Source organism: Chelonia mydas, chromosome 3 (genome assembly GCF_015237465.2).
Source record: "Chelonia mydas isolate rCheMyd1 chromosome 3, rCheMyd1.pri.v2, whole genome shotgun sequence".
NCBI lineage: Eukaryota > Metazoa > Chordata > Testudines > Cheloniidae > Chelonia > Chelonia mydas.
The window spans coordinates 39189705-39212776 of record NC_057851.1 but is presented as its reverse complement, the minus strand read 5'-3'; the positions used below and the strand labels follow the sequence as shown (position 1 = coordinate 39212776).

Genomic DNA, 23072 nt, shown 5'->3' with positions numbered 1-23072 from the left:
AAAGGTAGAAGGCATCTAGGATCTCATCCTGAGAATTACTTTTAGAATCTCTAACTCTTCCAGGCATCACTGGCTGTGGCAAACACTTAGCACTTCTCAGGAAAAGTATATCTTTGAATAAAGATGGATTTAATGTACTTCTATTAAAAATGGCAAACACAATGTTTACCAAAGCTTAAAACTTTGACCAAAAAGCCACACTAGGCTCATAGGACAGGGATAAGAAATACATTAGCAATAATCAAACACGAGTTTCATCTGTTTAATCTCAGATCATGACTATTGAAAGAAAGAAGGAGAAATGCATAATGAAAACGGCACAATCAAAATTATGAATCTATCCCACCCCTCAGACTTTTGCGTTTATTTAATTTTATTAAGAGTTGGCTCACTCGGATTTTTTTTTTCAAGATCTCATGTTTCTAATTATAATCTTAAATTCCTTGGATATAAAAAGATGAAATGAAATCATGGTAGCGCTACATACCTTCAAGGTCATCCTGATATATTACAATTTCTCTGCCTCCATCCAGATGAACAGCTGTAGACCAAAACATTCATTTACAGTTAGTTCTCTGTGCAATAAAGAGTATTTACAGATTTTGAAGACTCTCTTTTATCAGTGCTGACAAACACTTTTGTGTAGTGTCTGCTATCTCAACACCGGTATTGCAGCTTTATACATATGGATTCTCATTCACTGTTACACACTGATTCTTCCACCTTTATTCCCACTGACTAGTACTCACTCACAAACAGTAAGGGACCATTTAAAGATTAACTGAAAAAAAGAATCCTATTGTTAATTGATGGAATCAGTGCCGTGGCACAGTGGCAATGTGTGTTATCAACTGGACTTTTGAGGACTGGACATGAATGTATGTGAGTGAGCTAACTGAGGCACAACATATTACAAGGAACAAGTGAATTTTTGGTCTTCATAATGGGTGAAATTCAGCCCTGGACAGAAGGCCAGCACAAAACAGAGCTAAAGTAGGGTGTCACAAATCCATAGTCATAGTGTTAAATTTCAGTCAAAGTGAATGTCCATCTAACTGCTCTCCAGCAGGTACCATGGCCTAGACCTTGAGCAGCACTGACAGTGTTCCTTACAGACCAGAATATCAAGGGTGCCCAGCGTGTGATAGATGAGCAATATGCAGCCAATGGCTGGCCTCTTCCTGTAACAACTGCATGTGAAAAAACAGATGATAGACTGTAGGTTTTTACTGCTAGTGAATACAAACAACAAGCAAATTCCATTCAGCTAACACAGACATAGAGTAATATTTTCAAAAGTGACTTTGGTCCTGATTTTTAAAGGCATTTAGGCACTGTTCCACTCAGCATCACAGCACCTTTGAAAATGAGACATAGGGCCAGATTTTGAATAGGCACCTAAATACCTTCCAAAGCCTGGCCCTTATGTGTTGCAACACAGAGCAGAACAATATCTAAATACCTTTCAAAATCTGGCCTTTATGTGCCTTTGAAAATGTTATCCATTATGACTTTAAGCATTTCTTTTACATTTAAAAATTGTGCAAATATATGTAAATGAATTGGCACCCTTGGGCTCTTGGCAAGTTGCTAGTGTGGACCTTGCTGTCACAATGGGAGTGTCCTTGTTATAATTAGCAAGTGGATGAGCTCTGGGAAAGAATGGAAGCTGAAAAGCAGATCCAAAATGAAGAGGTTGGCACTGCCCATTTGGTTACCCACCAAACAGAACCAGAAAATAAAACCTTTCTTTCAAAAATTACAGTGTAAATGTGGAACAGCTTCTTAGTGGTTGCATTACGTACTTTGTAATCTGTCCAGGTCAACAGGATCAAGAGCTGCAACTGCTTCAGAGACTCTAGATGGCCTGCTAATACCTGACTTGTTTACTGCTCTCACACGGAATGTGTAAGACCGTCCCTCAAACAGTCCAGTTACAGGGTATTTGCAGATTTTTACCGGAGCATCATTGCACTGGACCCAGTTTTCAGTACCCACTTCACATCTAGGAGTAAGAAAAGGAGATCATTTATCAGGGTGCCAAAATGAGCACGTGCAATTAGTATCGTGCCTACTAACAGAGAGCCAGATCCACAGCTGATGTAAATCGGTGTAGCTTCATTGACTTTCATGGAGCAACCCCGATTGATGTCAGCTGGGTATATGGCCCATAATACTTTATTACTGAGAGAAAATTTGTTGTGTTATATCAAAAGGAACAATACACTAGATTATACACTTAATGGGTGAAATTCACCCATGGTCTACGCACCATGTAAAGCCTTATTTTGATTGTTTAAATGGAACTTAAATAGTCCATAGACATAGTAAAGCCCTCAACAGAGTGGTGAATTTCACCCTAGTGAATGCCATTTTAAAATCAACATTTACCTACAGTTCCCAGAAGTCTGGGAGATAGGACATAACTACAGTGTATCAGATACAACAATGTAGCAACAGTGGGTACATTGTTATTTTTAATATAGAATACTATATATACTGAAATTATATCAGTAATATTTGTGTGTATAGTACATTGCTCATTTTAAATATTAAGGATGAGATACTGGGCTTTGACTACAGCTGAGGAGCACTCCTTGCAGGTCAGGAGGAGTGCAAAGGTGGTCCTGGATTCCCCTAATCCTGACCTTCCTGTCCTGGGCAGGACCTCCAACATAATTTAGAGCAGATTTCAGGAGCAAAAGGGCTATAATTTGTCTTAAACTGCCAGCTGAGTAGTCCCCTGGTTTGGATGAATCACTGTCTGGAGTACACAAACACCAGTTTAAGATAACGTGAAGGAGAAGAGGGCATGGTTAGAGCACTGCTTCACGTAATGCTCCCCAGCAACTGGAACAACCCCTTGAGGGCTGCTCCCACAGGGTGCAAATCAGAACAGCCCTAAGGCTGCTCTAACTTGTTCCAGGAACTACAGTGGCCCCAAATAGACTCAGTATTGGGGTGCAGGGCATAAAAATAGTGACTTTTTTCAGTACATACAGGTTGATACACAAAAAACAAATTCACACATACCTGTCAACAAAATATCCTATGACTGGACTCTCACTGGCTGTATTTGGTGGTTTCCAGGTTACAATGACATAATCTCTGTTAGCATCATAGCATTTAATATCCATTGGTGCCCCAGGTGCCCCAGCAATTAATGCATCAGCATCTAGATCAGAAAAAAAATCAAATCAGATTTGACTACAATACTTCTCAGGTTTGGAGAGAGACTCCGTTGTATAGCACAACAAAGATGAATTACACAGATTGCCCAATCCATCTACTACTCCTGTTTTATCCCAGTGAGACTCCAGTGATTTCCGTGAGGTTACACTGGAATAACACAGTGGTGAAGCAAGCCTAGTGAGGTCTATCTATAGGTTTAGAAACCTGGCTGAAAATTTTGGAGGGTTGAAATGGATAATAGGCACCAAATTCTCACTGACTTTCAATAGGAGTTGAACAATTAACTTCCCTTTGTGCTTCTGAAAATCTCACCCCTCAGAAAGATGGATTTCATTCATTCCTTGGTCAGAGAGAGGCACTCACTGAAGATCATGTGGTCAGGAAAAAGACATTTCCTAAGGCTACTTGGCGTGGGAACATTTGCTATATTTCTAAGGGTACCTCCTAATTCAAACCTTGAGATACAGACACCGATAAGTAATTAATGTTTCTTAGATGAGACACCTATATGTGGCCTGATCCTAAGAAGTGTTGAGTGCCCACAACTCCTAATGAAGACTATTAACAGGTGGAGTTTTCATTCTGCTAGGAAAGGCATATACAGCTATTGGATAAATTCCAAACTTCCTCTTTCCTGGTTTTGTCTCTATTGTTGACAGAAACAACCACCACCCAACAGAAACCTCAATCTAAACTTGTCAAGGTTCCCTCCCCACTCTGAACTCTAGGGTACTGATTTGGGGACCCGCATGAAAAAACACCAATGCTTATTTTTACCACCTTAGGTTAAAAACTTTCCCAAGGCACAAATTTCGCCTTGTCTTTGAACAGTATGCTGCCACCACCAAGTGATTTAGACAAAGAACAAGGAAAGGACCACTTGGAGTTCCTATTTCCCCAAAATATCCCCCCAAGCCCATACACCCCCTTTCCAGGGGAGGCTTGAGAATAAATAAGATGAGCACAAACCAGCCTTGGATTTTTAAGACCCAAAAAACCCAATCAGATTCTTAAAAAACAGAACTTTATTAGAAGAGCAAAAAAAGATAAGAGAACAAATCTGTAACATCAGAATGGAAGATAATCTTACAGGCAGTCAGATTCAAAACATAGAGAATCCCTCAAGGCAAAACCTTAAGTTACAAAAAGACACAAAAACAGGAATACACATTTCCTCCAGCACTGTGAATTTCACAAGCCAAAACAAAGAAAACCTAATGCATTTTCTAGCTAGATTACTTACTAACTTTACAGGAGTTGGAGGGCTTGCATCCTTGATCTGTTCCTGGCAAAGGTATCACACAGACAGACAAAAGCCTTCCCCCCGCCCCCCACCTCCAGATTTGAAAGTATCTTGTCCCCATTGGTCATTTTGGATCGGGTGCCAGCGAGGTTACCTTAGCTTCTTAACCCATAACAGGTAAAAGGACTTTGTCTCTGGCCAGGAGGGATTGTATAGCACTGTATACAGAAAGGTGGTTACCCTTTCTATTTATGACAAAGCTTCTTCCCAAGTCTTGACTGTTCCTAAGGCTTACTCTGCATATTCTCAGAGACATACTGCACCTCAAGAAACATCCACCTGCTGAAGTTTTTATGCTGTATCTTTATGCAGGATTCTAGCACCTGAGTTTAGGGTGAGTCAGAGAAGTCCTGTATCTCTGTCCACAACTTGCCATCCTATTGCAATGACAATGGTGTTGAGAGGTAGATGCTCAGGGCCAGGCCCCTATATGATCCCACCCTTTGAAATTTCAGAACTATGGGCCTGATTGAACTCTTATATTATATACACAGAGGTTACCCTCTACCTTCAGATCACGGCCCACATGAAAACAGGGGTCAGGTACCACCTTAGCACTTTGTCTCCCCTTGGTATGGATCTCATGGAGGGCTCTCCACAAATCCAGGGACCTGTGAGTGAGAAGGGGTCAAAGTGTAGGTGGGGAAAGGATATGCTCATTATTCACCTACCTGCACAGCGGAGATTCCCCAAGAAAGCTAATATGCTTTCCATGACCTTTTCAAGTGGGATTCTCCCTCCAAGGGAGTGGACTAGGAACAAGGAAGGCCTAGTAGCCTGGCTCTCGTGAGGGCAGGGAGTGTGGCTGCCAGGGACAGATGGTACGTCTATACTACATTTTAAAACCCATGGGGCTGAGTCTCAGAGACTGGGTTTACAGACTCAGGCTCACGTAGGTCATGCTATGACACTAAAAATAGCTGTGTGAATATTCAGGCACAGACTGGAGCTTGGGCTCTAGAACACACCTACTCCCTGGCCTCAGAGTCTGAGCCTGAATGTCTACACAGTTTTTAGTGCTATAATGAGACCCCAAGTCAGTAGAATCAGGCTCTGAGACTCACACTGTGTGGGGGTTTAAATGCAGTGTAGCCATAGAGCCAATGCAGTTTGTGCGCTAGCCCCAAAGGAAATGATGGACACCCAGCCACCACCCATATCTACCCAACCAAACAAATGGAACTGTCTGGATGAAATCTTTGTGAGGAAGACCATATGCACACGCTGGTACACTTATAAACAGAACAAGCCAGATCCTCAGTGGGAGTATATCAACATAGCTTCCTTGACTTCAGTGGAGCTGCACCAATTTACAAGTGCTGAGGATCAGAATTAAAGAACCGCACAGACAGAAACATACTCATTTTTAAAAACAAAAGAAATGTAGAGCCATGCTCTGCCCACAGATGCATGTGGGAGCTCAGGCTGATTCAGTGGGAGTTGTGAATGCAAATATGAGGGCAAACTCTGACCTGTATTCTATTTTAATATGTTCCTCTGCTTTTCATCTATGTCTCTTGTGAAAAACACAGTCCTTTGGCAAGCCAACTTTTTCCGTCTCTTCCCCAAGTGTTAAACAAAGTGCTAGGCTGTGACTGGCTCTGATACACTGAAGGGAGGGTACTGGAATCTTTCTTCTCCCCCACCACCACCCTCTGTGCAAGGGTCAGGCATAACAGTCCCTGAACTTGAGAATGTAAATGGCCTGACCCAGCCGAGTGAGCCCAGTAGCAAAAGCCAGCACAAAGAGGAGGGGTTTGGTGCAGGCTCGTTCAAGGCTCTATGTGACAGAGTGTAGGGAATTAACCAGTGAGCCTACATGCTGATCATTCTACACCAATTAGTTCCCCCAGAGAAGGCAGACTGGTGCAATTTAAGTTAATTATCTAATCAGGTGTGAGGGGTGGATGAGCTAAAAAGCCAATTAGCCCATCAGCTGGAGACTGATAAGAAAGGCACAGGAAGGAAGTGAGGGGGAGAGAGGAACAGACCTAACTGAGGCCAGTCTCAGAGATCTCATAAAAGGGAGACCTGTGCTCCTCTCGAGTCCTGAAAGTCCCATAAGCATGGGGAAGGAATGTAAACAAATGGCATGGTGTGGGTACACAACCATGGAGTCTGAGCAAGTTTCTGTGGTGCGAGGAGGCAGGAGCAGACAGCACCCTGTTACACTCTAGAGTGCCAGTCAGAAAAGATGGCCCTCTGTGAAGAAAGGAGTAGGCTGCACCATCATGAAGGATGGCCTCCTTGGGTCTCTAGAAAGGATCATATTTTCAGGAGCACAATCACACCTTGAGCTTCTCCTGGTGCAGTGTGACTATATTGTCCCTGACAGAGACCAGTGGATAAATTTCACATCTATATAATGCCATGCTTTGGACTTCTTTTAGGCTTCCTTTATTATACTATGGTGCTAAATTAAGTGACTTTTCCTAATTGCATTTGCTAAGTCTTCTCCCAACGAAGAATGAAAAGCATACCTCTGACAAACATAAATGCACTGTACTCGGTCACCCCGCCTTTTGTGATTATGCGCAGGGTGTATAAGCCTTCATCATCCTTGTTCAGGTGCGTGAAAGACAGTGCTGCCTGGCCTTCTCCAAAGTACATTTTCGTCCACTTGGAGTCTTTTATTAGCACACCTGGAAGAGAATTGTGATCAAGCATGTGTCACTGAATTAGCAATAGCAATCTTCATCCAAGCTCACTTCTGTGTTAATCAGTGGCATGGACTGCCGTTTATGCCAGCTTTACTCAACATGGTAGTATTAATATGCTATGAAAATATTTATCTACAAGAACTAAGCTGTGCCCATGAAAACTCATTTGACCAATGAGTATGGGTAGAGGAGTGTACAATTTAGCTATTCTGTGCTGTACCTGCTACAGCAAAGGGAATGATTTCCCTTCACCATCATTTTTAATAGACTGAAAAGAAAATATTTTAAGCCCCGTTTTGAAACAATGCTGAAAATCTAAAGTACACAGTAACGACAGCAATGTGTAATGTTTATGCTTTTAAATACACTTTTCTACCTATTCAGGTCAAATGTCAGATTAGTCAAATTTCTTTCTTTAACTTTAAAGGCTTAATCTGAAGCCTTGCTGTAAAGATACACTGACTCTTAAACCCGCCAGACATGCCTGCTGAGCAGCGAATCCAATTAAATCTGAATTTCTCACAGGTCAGAGGTGGCGCCCCACGATTAATGTAAATTAGTCTGATTGACTAGTGAGATGGGAGCAATGGAATGAGCAGAATATTTTATGATGGCCAAGAAAGTCCCTCTGTCTTCGTTTCTTTTAATCATTGATTGGAGAACTTTTGATTTTTAACCCACTGAGTGCTATTAAAATCAATGCAGCAGCACTACATTCAAAGTTCAGCCACAGCGCTATGCTTGATTATTGCCCTGTTGCTCAAATACACTTGGAGTAGATGTTCAAAAGGTTGCAGACAAATTATTTTAGCCAATGAATAAATATATTGAACACAGAGCTCCACAGTGGTGAAGCACAGGGGGTGGAAAAAAATGTGACAAATCTTCAAATGATAAAGCTGACAGTAAAGGACCAGGTAATGAATATCTGGCCATCTGACTACATAAATTGAAGCAATAAGTTATACCATTACCCAGGTATTTCCTGCAAGCCTGATTCTTAAGGGAATTTTTCAGGATTTGTACAAGGTAATTGCAGTGAGACCTCTTTCCAGCTCTTAATCATGGGCTCCTTATACGACATACCTACAATTCCCCTTTCTGTTGCATCTTGCACAGTTTGTGCTCACTGCATTGTACAGAGCTTTGTGAACAGTCTGAGGTGAAAGCTGAAAACCCCCTGCAGCTAGAACTTTTGCATTTTCTTTTTAATTTATTTCCAGTTTATGAAAAACTTGGAGCAAAGTGATCACAATGAAGTTCAAGGCTGAGTGCTCAGCTCCTCTGAAAATCAGGCCACTTACTTAGGTGCCTGAATGTGGATATGGGTTCCTTTCTTTAGGCACTCAAGTTTGAAAATATAGGGGCTTCAGTGACTTCCCAAGCAAGGCCAGAAAGGGAGTCAGCTTTGGAGCCTAGAATAGGACTCAGGAGTTCTGTCTGTCTAGGCAGTTATGTGGTCTGCTATGACCATAATATCTGAGTTCCAGGCTCTCCGTTCTGTTCTCAAACTACTAGAATGTGCCTCTTTCTCCATGTACTACATGCTATCAATTCCTCGAGAATCTGCTAGAGAATGAGTCTGGAAGTGCCAGGGATCTTGACTCACTCAAGGTACCCTGAAAACTCAGAGCTCTGCCATGTGTTAGTTAGGCCAAACGTTCCCTAAAAGTTGCAGCTTGTTTCTGTTTAAATCATATATGCACTGATAGAAATTACTGTGTTTGGGGTTTTTCCCCTCACATTAATTTCCCATATTACATATTATGTTATGTTAAAACATCAGCCAAATTCTGCACTCACTCACTTTTGCATAAATCTGATGTAACTCCTTGGACCTCCATGGAGTTCTTCAGATACCCGTACAAATGAGTGAAGAATCTGACCCTACATCTTTATAATGCATTTATTACTTTAGAATTTTTTTTTTTTAAATCTGCAACCAGCCAAAATCATATCCAAACTGGACTTAGATGTACAATCTTCAATAATAATTTCATTTCAGTTTTTTTAGCATCTTAAACTGGTTTAAATTAAGGTAGGAATTTTATATGTACTGCTTATAGTGTCAGAACCTTGAAACCATTTCAGAGGATTTGATTCAATAGATTTACATATCTCCTAGAGTTTAGTGACCAACAACTACTCTGAAGTTTATTAATTTTGAATAAACACAACATTCTCTTGCGTATAATTAATATAAGTAAACCACAGAGAGCCATCTCGTGTCTTTAGTTGTATATCATTTGCATAATAAAATCAGTAAATGTTTAAGAAAAATAGAAATTATTTTAGTACCAAACCAGAATTAAATATAAATTGTCTGAAATAATAAATGTTAGTCCAAGATTTGAGTTCAAGGCCAGAGTCCCTCTAAAACTAGAGCACTTTAAAAGACAGTCATCATGTTAGTTCCATTATTAACCTTCTTGCCCCCAAAAATTTATGCAGTGGGTCTCCTGGCTTAAAAGTGTCACTGCCACAATTTGAAGCATATAGCAGGTGTTCACTGCAATAATATAATAATCACATTAATCCCTGCTATTCTTGGGGGAAATCTCTGCCACATAAGCTTCCCCATGATGTCAGTGTGATACGCATGTGCGCAGGTCAGTTTTTACCGCTAGTGTTCAAGAGAACAATACTGTTTTATTTTTCATTAAATCATTTGGATATTGGACTGAAATCCTAGCCTCATTCAAGTCAATGGCAAGACACCTATTGACTTCAGTGAGGCCAGGATTTCACCGCCAGTCTTCACCTCAGTGAGGATATTCTCATCCCAGTGCTTGAGGAAGTTACACCAACCGTACAAATCTTCACGTATCTTAATGAGAATATGTTGGTGTCCTTAGGGACTAAACCTACAGGCCCAAATCTTGAAGTCCTTTTCCACTTTTCATAATCCAAGGAAAATTCCCATTGCACTAAAAATTGAATACAATTGGACATCTGTTGGATACCTGCAATTCCGTTTAGCTTCAGTGGCAACTGCTATATATTTCAGCACCTTTCTGGATTGGGCCCAGTCAGAGTTTTGCCTGACTAACAACAATGTGAAAACTGATGGCTGAAACGAGCAGTGGGAGCAGGTTCAGCACCCAGAATACAGGCTTCAGGGTTTGGCTCACAGTGAATAAAACTGTAGTTATTGTTTATTATTTGTATTGTGGTAGCACCTAGGAGCTCCAGTCTTGGACCAGGACCCCTTGTGCTAAGCATTGACAAACCCAGAACAAAAAAGCAGTCCCTGCCCCAAAGGATCAGACAAGAATAGATATATACGTAGCATAGATCTGAAATTAAAAAGTGGCATTTCCAGCCAAAATCCATTCCTGCTTTATGTAAACAAATAATCTTGTATTTTTCCTATCTATCTTGTTTGCCCCATTGTTGTTTGTCACTTTCACACATACACCTTGGTGATGGTGAGTATTTCCATCAGACTGGCAGGGGCACAATTCCAGCAACAGTTGTGTGGGAATCCTCCCTCCAAAATGTGGGCACTTCAGAGAGAGGCTGCCCCAAGTGATCGTGACAAATGATCCATATTCTCACTACATCTCACTACATCCGGGATGTCCTCTTCAGAGTCCTGCTTGAGGGTATCTAGGTACGTTGGCAAGAGAAATCTCTAGTGATCCCTCCTAACAGCCAATGAACATATTTGTATTAGTTACTTTTATGTTTTATGAATGATTTACTTACAAATAAATATTCTCCCCTTCCTCCTCCCTCCCAAAAAATACCTAAAATTACACTAATAGGTATAAATTAAAGAGTGTTCCTGTAGGTTTCTAACACATAGCCACCCAAAGAATTTCAGCCTGAAGTGCCCAATGGGAATTCTTGGCTACTGAAGTGACAGTACAGTAATACAAAACATTTGAATGCCTTTGTGGTTATGTTTCTCTGAGCACATGGGGCTGTTGTTCCACAAATGTCCTTCTCCAATAACCAGGTTTCTTCTATGTACTTACATGACTCCATCACTATAGTATGTGATCACCTCCCAAGTATTTAAAAATAGAAATAACAATAAAATCATTCTGTGTCTCTTCCTTCCTAGCTTGTAGGAGAAATGGAATTATTATTTTACAGGTATATTTGTTTGCTTATAACGTTTGTTTGGGTAGATGAGAGGCTGTTTTCTGTGTCCACATGTATGTCAAGAGTTTAGCAGGAAGAAGTCCAACTAACTATGACAGCAGATAAATCCTCCACCCAACATCCCCACATTTTAATGCAGATGAAAGCAACAGAATGGAGTTAGGAGGAGGGGGCCATCAAGAGACCAATGATATTCTGGGTGAGGGAGGGCTTATTAGGGCCGTTGTAAATCTCCAGACTTCTGAAACAATTAACATGATAGATGCCTCTGTCAAATGATGTGTGGTTGGCACTATCTACAGGCACAGTAGAACCTCAGAGTTACGAACACCAGAGTTACGAACTGACTGGTCAACCACACACCTCATTTGGAACGAGAAGTACGCAATCAGGCAGCAGAGACAAAAAGAAAAAAGCAAACGCTGTATAGTACACTACTGAACTAAATGTAAACTATTAAAAAAATAAAGGGAAAGTTTAAATAAAGATTTGACAAGGTAAGGAAACTGGTTCTGTGCTTGTTTCATTTAAATTAAGACGGTTAAAAGCAGCATTTTTCTTCTGCATAGTAAAGTTTGAGAGCTATATTAAGTCAATGTTCAGTGGTAAACTTTGAAAGAACAACCATAATGTTTTCTTCAGAGTTATGAACAACCTCCATTCCCGAGGTGTTCGTGACTCTGAGGTTCTACTGTACCTATGCAAATCCTCAGGAGATGAATCTGTGTCTCGACAGTTGACACTAAGTTCAGATTCCTTCAAACTGCCCGGTTAGCTTCTCCATAACACTCTGTGTCCCTTACCTAGTTATTTTGGCACCTACTTCTTCTTACTCTTCAAACATGGTCATTTTGGACAACACTCACTCCAGAAGAGTTGGACTATGAAGGAAAATATCTCTCATCTGAGATAATGACAGGAGGTAAAAGGAGATATATTGGGAACTGTGTTACAATCAATCTTTTTTCTCTTAGGAAGGTGAATTCTAAGCCTACATACAGACTTGAGGGAGAGAATCCACACCTGAACAATTAAAACTCAGTTACATAGAGGCATGTACATTATCTCAGTGCAAATCCACTTACCATCTCTGTACCATTCAGCGCGAGGTCGAAGCCTTGTCAGATCTGGAGTGATCAGCAGAGCACATTTGAGGGTAACTGTTTCACCTTCCATCCCAAACGTGACACCAAACTTCTCCAAAAACTGAACATCAATATGGGTGAAGCAAACTTCTGATGGCAGAGGCACTGCACACAGAGAAATCAGGAGACTATTGAGCACTAGTACATGATACTTGGCACTAAAGGATTATTGTCCAGATAAAAGCAGTAGATTGAATCCAAAGCTGATACATACTGCTGGTCAATACTTGTAGCTGGGAAGTTAAAAGCATATGGACATCTTACATTGTGACATCTTAAGCAAAGCCAGAGGCAATATTTATTATTTTAAGCTGAAAAAATATTCCTCGGGCTCCTGACAATGATAAGATTGCATAACGTGCCTACATTTTCTCACAAACAGGAAAACATACTTACAATTGATGGGTAATATCCCAGCAGGGTATGGCTCTTCATCCCCTCTGAACCCTGTAAAACAAGGACAGTTAAGATCCAACCCAAACGAGTGTGATATTAATTTCTTATTTGTAGCAGTATTGTAGCCATGCTGGTACCAGGATATGAAAGAGACAAGGTAGGTTAGGTAATATCTTTTATTAGACCAACTTCTGTTGGTGGAAGGCACAAGCTTTCGAGATTCAGACAGCACTTTTCTTCAGTTCTGGAGAGAATAACCAGAGTGTCTGAACTCAATACAAGGTAGAACAGATTACTGAGTGTAAGGGGACTGTTGACCCCTTACTAACATTCAGTGGGGGTGTTTTGGTTGGCTAGCTCCCAGTACTAAAAGGGGAAGGGTCTGTGGGAAACCAGGACCCTGAGACGGATGGTCCCCAGGAACAATGGGGAGAGGCCAATGCTCCAGGTCAGCGTGAATGACAGGGTGGGCAGGCTAATCAGAGAGTCAGGAGGTCAGGGAGGTCCCGTCCTCCGTGTGAGCTGGATTTGCCTGGGTCAGACGGAGTGGGGCCAAGCTAAGGAGAAAGTAGGGGCCCAAGCTAAGCTGGGGAGCAGCGCTGTGCCAGATCCAGAGGGACCTGAAAAGCAGCCCATGAAGCAGGTCAGTGCTGGGAGCAGAGTCACAGAAGCAGCCTGCAGAGCAGACCTGTCCTGGGAGCAGTGCTGCAGCAACCAGAGGCAGAGGGGCCAGAGAAGCAGCCTAGGGAGCTGGAGGCAGAGCAGCAGCAGTGCTGAGACAGAGTGGTGCAGTTGGGGCTGGAGCAGTCCGGAGCTGGGTGTGGTGAGCAGCTAGAGAGAGCGAGGGGGACCCTGGGCAGCGGGCCCAGCACAGGGAGACGCCTCAGCCAAGAGGCTCGTAACGTAACCCCAACAGGGTGGGGGGCGACACTGGGAAGAAGGGTCCTACCACTTAGAGCCTGAGAGCGTGTGGCCACCACCAGAGCACGCGTCCAACCCACAGCATCCCTGCAGCACAGCCAGGGCCTGAGAAGAAGGCCTGGGACTTACAAGGAACAGACTGTGAACTGCCCTGACATTCCAGAGACACTGTTTGTGATGTTCCCTGCCACAGAGTGGGTTGATGTGTTTCCTTTAACCTTTCGCATTTTTCCTTATTCTTTTTAAAATTAATTCTTGATTAAATAACTTGCATTTGCTTTAACTTGTATATAATGGTCAGTGGGTCAGAGAAGTGCCAAGTGCAGAGAGAATACCCCGGAGTGGGGATACCCTAGCTCCTGTCCTAGGTGACCACAGCAGGGTTGGGGGTTGAGCCCCCCAGGAATCCTGGGCCCAGCCTTGTTGGGGTTACGAGGCCTCTGCCAGACAGGAGAGTGGAAGGGGAGTCCTCAAGGGCAGGGAAGCCACTGGGTAAAGGAAGTGGGAGTGAGGACTCAGATCCTTTCACTAGCCCACTTCACCGGGGTAGTGCAGAAGCCAGGAAAGTTCCCCACAATAGCGGGACTATTCCCCCACTTACATGAGCATAAGGGTTTCACGCATAACGTGGACAATCAAGGGTTGGCAGGCAGTAATGTGTGCTACAAAATGTTGTAGCAAGCCATAAAAACAGTGTCTCTATTAAGTCCGTGGTTTTTAGTGTCTAGCAGAGTTAAGAATGTTTGTCCCCAGGCTTATCTTTTGAGGGTGCTATGCAGGTTTCCTTTGAGGATGAGGACTGATTTTTTTATTATATTTATTCCAGGTTTAATTGCTATATAGGACTTACTCCTCACAACCACAGCAGCATTGGTTGACACCTGCCCATGGACATTTGTTGCAACTGCTGTATAGGTAGCAGTATCATCAAAATTAGCTCTGTGGGGAAAAGAGGAAAATAAAGTACTGTTAATATAAACAAATTCATAAGTAAAGATCATAGAATCATAGAAGACTAGGGTTGGAAGAGACCTCAGGAGATCATCTAGTCCAACCCCCTGCTCAAAGCAGGACCAACACCAACTAAATCATCTCAGCTGGGGATTTGTCAAGCTGGGCCTTAAAAACCTCTAAGGATGGAGATTCCACCACCTCCCTAGGTAACCCATTCCAGTGCTTCACCACCTTCCTAGTGAAATAGTGTTTCCTAATATCCAACCTACACCTCCCCTACTGCAACTTGAGACCACTGCTTCTTGTTCTGTCATCTGCCACCACTGAGAACGGCCGAGCTCCATCCTCTTTTGAACCCCCCTTCAGGTAATTGAAGGCTGCTATCAAATCCCCCCTCACGCTTCTCTTCTGCAGACTAAATAACCCCAGTTCCCTCAGCCTCTCCTCGTAAGTCATGTGTTCCAGTCCCCTAATCATTTTTGTTGCCCTCTGCTGGACTCTCTCCAATTTGTCCACATCCCTTCTGTAGTGGAGGGACCAAAACTGGACGCAATACTCCAGGTGTGGCCTCACCAGTGCCGAATAGAGGGGAATAATCACTTCCCTTGATCTGCTGGCAATGCTCCTACTAATACAGCCCAATATGCCATGGGTCTTCTTGGCAACAAGGGCACACTGGTGACTCATATCCAGCTTCTTGTTCACTGTAATCCCCAGGTCCTTTTCTGCATTTGTTTGACCTTGTGCTTGTTTGTTTGAACAGTGTGACTGTTTGACTGTGTGCTTGTTTTTTTCTGCAGAACATTTGTTTGACCCTGTGCTTGTTTGTTCAGATAGTGTGACTGTTTGATCATGTGCTTGTTTGTTCATAGTGTGACTGTTTTACCGTGTGGGTGTTTGATTGAAAAGTGTGAATTGGGAGTGCTTTGTTCCAGGTGGGCCTTGCGTGCTTGATTGGAGGAAAGGCTTTGAGCCAGACCACATGCTTCAAGCCAGCAGCCTTACAAAAAGGCAGTCAGTTGTGAACGAATAAGCAGCAAACCGAGGTCAGGCAAACAGAGGGAGTTTGCCTGGGGGGAGTTCGCAGAGTGTTTCTGCCTTTCAGGCTCCTGTGAGTAGTACATACAACACCTGAGGAGCCTCTTAGAAGGAAGACATGGATAGTGAGCGATCAGCTGTTGTGACCTGCACAGAATGTGCCATGTTTGTCTTTCTCCCAGAGGACAGAAGCAACTTCGTATGTACAAAGTGCAAGCTGGTCTGTATATTGGAAGAGAAGGTTAGAGGACTAGAGAACCAGGTATCAACCCTGCGTTACATCAGAGAAAATGAAGATTTTCTGGACAGAAGTCAGTGTTTGGTTCTGGAAGCAAAACATGCCAAAGAATCAGAGTGTGCAGTACAGAACGGGGAAGAGTATTGGCAGCAGGTAACCTCCAGAAGAAAGAGGAGAACCTATGTACCCCCAATGCAGATAGAGGGGCAAAACTGTTTTGAGGCTCTCTCCACAGGTACTACTGTGGAGAAGGATTTGGAAGAGCCCGCTGAGGGAAGGTATCAGAAAGAAACCTCATCAACCAGAAGGCATGAGATGCATTGTCCTAGGGATAGGGGTTCCATGACCACCACTCCAAGCTCTGTTGAAGAATTGCCACTTTTAGGTCTGTTATTGAGTGACAAGTGAGACTGAAGTGTTGTCCGACTGGTTTTTGAATGTTATAATTCCTGATGTCAGATTTGTGTCCATTTATTCTTTTGCATAGAGACTGTCCGGTTTGACCAATGTACATGGCAGAGGGGCATTTCTGGCACATGATGGCATATATCACATTGCAGGAAATTGCAAGCAGTTTCTTTTCCCTTTGTACCACTCAGGCAGCACATAGGTAACAGAGCAGTCCAGGGAATCTGGCCTAATATTGCTATAGACAAATGGGTTTGACCTGATATTTTTTTATTTAAGAAAAGAAGTTGATTAAGGACCAACCAACTTTATTTTTTAAAGGATCCTTAGTGCAGCAGCAGAGGGTCCAATGGTGGAATAACTCACTCTCCAGAGCCTTCTTTGATGTGGAACTGGCAACATGTTTGCATATCTGTTCGTGTTAAGATTCCAGTGCAAACTTCCACATCCAAGGACAATGGGCCTGATTCTTTTTACACCGAGTTCAAACAGGAGTAACTCCCCTGGAGTTACACTGATGTAAAGTTGTGGTACGGGAAAAGAGAATAGCTCTTTGTATTTTGGTTGCGTACAAATAAATTTTATGTAAATATACATGACACGTGAGTAGGTTCATGATCTGAGGACTTTGTGCAATTTAAGAGAAGCTCTCTCCATTTATTGGAGACCGTGACTTTTAAGAAGCAACACTGCACATGCCTGCATTCACTGTCGTCTCAGAAGAATAATTTGGCATCATCCTGGAAACTCTCAGATGAAATGGATAAAAATATGGCTACAAGATGATGGACACCAAGTGTGAAAGAACAGAACAAACTGAAAAAAGTTTGATGCAAAGTACCCAGAAGGATTGCAGATTTTGTGGCATACAGCATGGGTGTTGCTCACATAGCAGGCATGTCACACGCTTGCTTTTGAGCCTTGTCATATACTCTGGACTGTGACATGCCACAAAGTGGAACAACCCATCCCGCTTATTTTCAGAAAATTTGCCTTTTCGTGAGAGTAAACATGACCAGATGATGGGTCGAGCAATGGAATTACATCACTATAAATGTACAGGGCTCACAGCACCCCCTAAAGGCAGATCTTCAGCCATGCATTTTACAAAACAAAGTGGAAAAATACAGAGTATATTTTACAATTAATTATCAAAGACACAACAACAACCCCGAGACTGGCTTGTGTTACCACAAAAGCCCAGGATAGTGCCCTAAAAACATGACAGCGCTGTAGGGTTATGGTGAAATATTGTATGCTGGGAAAACAAATTAAGCAAATTTTAACTCACAATAGATGCTTTTTTAATACACGCTCAAAATATAAACCAATAATTGTTCACAAATATATCTAAAGTTTAACTGATCCTTTGCTATGGTATCTGGTCTCACGAAACTTTGGACATTAATTCTTAGCTTGTTAATATGATATTTCTGTACTTAGACTTTATAAGAAACACAGGAAAAAAATATAATATAAAATTATCAGTATAAAATAACATTAACAGTGTGATGCAAAATGTCAAAAGCAAGGAAAATCTGCAGTAAGTTTTCCACTCTCTTCTTAACCCACCCAATAATGCCTAAGCATTGAAACATACATGGGATATAGGATTCACACTCTTTTCACAACCCACCGCCACAATGCCTTGGTATAATGAAACAAGCAAAGAATGAACTGAGAGCTTTAATCTTAGATTTCTTTGCTTTCATTATTATTTAAACATTTTTACTTGACTTAGTACTGATAACTGGAGGATCAAATGATAATATATCAAAAGGATAACTTTTAACCAAATACCACTTTAAAAATAGTGGATTTGTCATCTTTACTCAGCATTTGCTTTCGTACCTATTAGTGCAGAGGTTCTCAAATTTCACTGCACGGAGACCCCCTTCTGACAACAAAAATTACTACACAACCCCAGAAGGGGGGACTGAAGCCTGAGCTCACCGAGCCCCGTTGTACTGGGTCGGGGGGAGGGGGGACAAAGCCCGAGTCCTGCTGCACCAAGCAGACGTGGGGGCAAAGCTGAAGCCTGTAACCTGAGCCCCACCACCCGGGCTCGAGCTTCGGCCCTAGGCAGTGGGGCTTGGGCTTTGACCCCGGGTCCCAGCAAGTCTAAACCAGCCCTGGCAATGCCATGAAAATGGGGTCCCAACCCACTTTGGGGTCCCAACCCACAGTTTGAGAACTGCTGTATTAGTGGGATGTATTTGATTATCGGTAACCAGTTAATAAACTTTGCTAGTTATCAAAATTACACAGTATTCAGAACCATGATTTATTTAGTTACCACCATATGGCATGCAAGTAATCAGGAAACTGTAGACATGTCTTTTTTAAAGTGATGTAGGGCCCCATCCTGTCTTCCTTTGCCACTCAAACCTTTGTTTGACTCAAATCAGAATGCAAGAAATGCAGGATTGTTTCCATGAAATAAGATAGCACAGTGAGATGTTTGATTAATTTTTCAAACAAATATATAAACGTACTGTCTCAAATTCTGCTCTCAGTTACACATGTGCAACCCCCAGTTGATCGGCTTATTCTGTTATAAGTGATAAGAATTTGGCCCATAGTAGTTTCTCCTGTTTGTGAAAGTCTTTCACACAACAAAAGGACAGAAAAAACATTTATAAAAATAACATAATGTGATTTAAAATCAGTAGTATTGGTAGGGAATTTGGGTGGGTGAAGTATTTTTACTACTAATAATTAGAGCTGGGCAAAAAAAATTGTAAAAATCATTTTTTCCATTGGTTCCACCAAACAACTCGCAAATTCAAGTCAATTTTGGCAAACTGTGTCAGTCAAACACAAAAAAATTAAGAAATGTCAAACTGGTTCATTTAGCATTTCTGACACAAGTCATTTCAACTTCTTGTTTGTAAAGATGATTTATTTTGGAATTTCACTCCATTTTATTTTAAAATACACTTTATAAGGGTAAACAACCTTGGGAAATAAACATTTAGGGTCAAAGAAAATGTTTTGCTTGACCCCAAAACAAAAATTTTCAACTTTTTCATTATGCCTGAAAAATTGAACAGGGCTTATTAAACAAAAAATAAGCTTGTATGTGCTAGGATGGGAACTCCTAGAATGGGCCATTTCCAGCAGTTAACAGGAACGTCCGAGGAGCAGTGAGGGGTGGGGGAAATAAACATGGGGAAATAGTTTTACTTTGTGTAATGACACATCCACTCCCAGGCTCTATTCAAGCCTAAGTTAATTGTATCCAGTTTGCAAATTAATTCCATTCCAATTCAGCAGTCTCTCGTTGGAGTCTGTTTTTGAAGTCTTTTTGTTCTAATATTGCGACCTGTAGGTCTGAAATCAAGTGACCAGAGAGATTGAAGTGTTCTCCGACTGGTTTATGAAAGTTATAATTCTTGACATCTGATTTGTGTCCATTTATTCTTTTACGTAGAGACTGTCCAGTTTGACCAATGGAAGCCACTATGGATGTAGAAGCCCTCTACACCAACATTCCACACAAAGATGGACTACAAGCCGTCAGGAACAGTATCCCCGATAATGTCACGGCAAACCTGGTGGCTGAACTTTGTGACTTTATCCTCACCCATAACTATTTCACATTTGGGGACAATGTATACCTTCAAATCAGCGGCACTGCTATGGGTACCCACATGGCCCCACAGTATGCCAACATTTTTATGGCGGACTTAGAACAACGCTTCCTCAGCTCTCGTCCCCTAATGCCCCTACTCTACTTGCGTTACATTGATGACATCTTCATCATCTGGACCCATGGAAAAGAAGCCCTTGAGGAATTCCACCATGATTTCAACAATTTCCATCCCCACATCAACCTCAGCCTGGACCAGTCCACACAAGAGATCCACTTCCTGGACACTATGGTGCTAATAAGCGATGGTCACATAAACATCACCCTATACCGGAAACCTACTGACCGCTATTCCTACCTACATGCCTCCAGCTTTCACCCAGACCACACCACATGATCCATCGTCTACAGTCAAGCTCTACAATACAACCGCATTTGCTCCAACCCCTCAGACAGAGACAAACACCTACAAGATCTCTATCAAGCATTCTTACAACTACAATACCCACCTGCTGAAGTGAAGAAACAAATTGACAGAGCCAGAAGAGTACCCAGAAGTCACCTACTACAGGACAGGCCCAACAAATATAATAACAGAACGCCACTAGCCATCACCTTCAGCCCCCAACTAAACCCTCTCCAAGGCATCATCAAGGATCTACAGCCTATCCTGAAGGACGACCCATCACTCTCACAAATCTTGGGAGACAGGCCAGTCGTTGCCTACAGACAGCCCCCCAACCTGAAGCAAATACTCACCAGCAACCACACACCACACAACAGAACCACTAACCCAGGAACCTATCCTTTCAACAAAGCCCGTTGCCAACTGTGTCCACATATCTATTCAGGGGACACCATCATAGGGCCTAATCACATCAGCCACACTATCAGAGGCTTGTTCACCTGCACATCTACCAATGTGATATATGCCATCATGTGCAAGCAATGCCCCTCTGCCATGTACATTGGTCAAACTGGACAGTCTCTACGTAAAAAAATAAATGGACACCAATCAGATGTCAAGAATTATAACATTCATAAACCAGTCAGAGAACACTTCAATCTCTCTGGTCACTTGATTTCAGACCTACAGGTTGCAATATTAGAACAAAAAGACTTCAAAAACAGACTCCAACGAGAGACTGCTGAATTGGAATTAATTTGCAAACTGGATACAATTAACTTAGGCTTGAATAGAGCCTGGGAGTGGATGTGTCATTACACAAAGTAAAACTATTTCCCCATGTTTATTTCCCCCACCCCCCACTGCTCCTTGGACGTTCCTGTTAACTGCTGGAAATGGCCCACCTTGATTATCACTACAAAGGTTCCCCCCCCCCCCCCCGGTGGTAATAGCTCATCTTAAGTGATCGCTCTCCTTACAGTGTGTATGATAACACCCATTTTTTCATGTTCTGTGTGTATATAAATCTCCTCACTGTATTTTCCACTGAATGCATCCGATGAAGTGAGCTGTACCTCACGAAAGCTTATGCTCAAATAAATTGGTTAGTCTCTAAGGTGCCACTAGTATTCCTTTTCTTTTTGTAGCCTTGACAAAAGCATCCATGCTGGAAGAAATCTTTTGACCTAATCACAAACATTGCGGTGTCTAAATTAACTGTAAACAGTTAGAGGAGAGACTAAATGTCACTGTGGACAATAACAAAAACCACTGATCAGTAGAAGTAAAGGTGCAACAGCAGTAAAAAAGAATGTATAAGGAATGGGATAGAAATAATACAGAAAATATAGTCTGCCATTATATAAATCAGTGGTACACCTGCATCTGGAATACTATGTTCATCCTAGCTCAAACGAATAGAACAGAAAGAGAGCCTGTTTAGAGCCAGGAGAAAAGAATCATCAGAGGCCAGGAAAGGCTTCCATATGAAGAAATATTGAAAAGATTGGCCTTCTGTCTTAACTAAGGAGGCCCATCTAGGGGGGAATAAAGACATAAAATTAGTGACTAGTATAGGGAAATGATCCTATTTCTCCTATTGCAAGAACAAGGGGACATTCAATGAAAGAAAAAAGCAGAAGTTTTAAAGAGTGAAAAGAAAATACTTTATAATGACCATGGGAACACACTGCTATGTGATATCACTGAAGCTTAATCAGATGAACACAAGAATAGGACATTTATACTGATAATTGAGAACATCCACACTTACATTAGATAGGTTACAGAAATAGAAGGGATATAAACCTGTATGCTCCAAGGCATATTGCAGTTGCTAATTGGTTTGGGTAAAGAAGAAATTTCCCCTATAGGTAAGCTATTCCATAGCTGTCCCCTAAACCGTTTCATAGAATCATAGAATATCAGGGTTGGAAGGGACCTCAGGAGGTCATTTAGTCCAACCTCCTACTCAAAGCAGGACCAATCCCCAACTAAATCATCCCAGCCAGGGCTTTGTCAAGCCTGACCTTAAAAATATCTAAGGAAGGAGATTCCACCACCTCCCTAGGTAACGCATTCCAGTGTTTCACCACCCTTGTAGTGAAAAAGTTTTTCCTAATATCCAACCTAAACCTCTCCCACTGCAACTTGAGACCTTTACTCCTTGTTCTGTCATCAGCTCCCACTGAGAACAGTCTAGATCCATCCTCTTTGGAACCCCCCTTCAGGTAATTGAAAGCAGCTATCAAATCCCCCCTCATTCTTCTCTTCCGCAGACTAAACAATCCCAGTTCCCTCAGCCTTTCCTCATAAGTCATGTGTTCCAGTCCGCTAATCAGTTTTGTTGCTCTCCGCTGGACGTTTTCCAATTTTCCACATCCTTCTTGTAGTGTGAGGCCCAAAACTGGACACAGTACTCCAGATGAGGCCTCACCAATGTCGAATAGAGGGGAACAATCACATCCCTCGATCTGCTAGCAATGCCCCTACGTATACATCCCAGAATGCCATTGGCCTTCTTGGCAACAAGGGCACACTGTTGACTCATATCCAGCTTCTCGTCCACTGTAACCCCTAGGTCCTTTTCTGCAGAACTGCTGCCGAACCATTCGGTCCCTAGTCTGTAGCGTGGGGTTCTTCCGTCCTAAGTGCAGGACTCTGCACTTTTCCTTGTTGAACCTCATCAGATTTCTTTTGGCCCAATCC

General features: G+C 42.2%; 1 protein-coding gene across 1 annotated transcript in view; it reads right to left on the bottom strand.

Moving 5' to 3' along the window:
• The window catches only part of MYOM2 (myomesin 2), a 167696-nt gene that overhangs the window by 63837 nt on the left and 80787 nt on the right, over positions 1–23072 (bottom strand). The window contains exons 7-13 of the mRNA XM_043542341.1: positions 14578–14666; positions 12807–12857; positions 12351–12515; positions 6976–7137; positions 3034–3175; positions 1806–2005; positions 488–541 (exon numbers count right to left, since the gene is read on the bottom strand). Coding sequence (XP_043398276.1) covers positions 488–541; positions 1806–2005; positions 3034–3175; positions 6976–7137; positions 12351–12515; positions 12807–12857; positions 14578–14666 — 863 coding nt within the window. The remainder of the gene's footprint in view (positions 1–487; positions 542–1805; positions 2006–3033; positions 3176–6975; positions 7138–12350; positions 12516–12806; positions 12858–14577; positions 14667–23072) is intronic.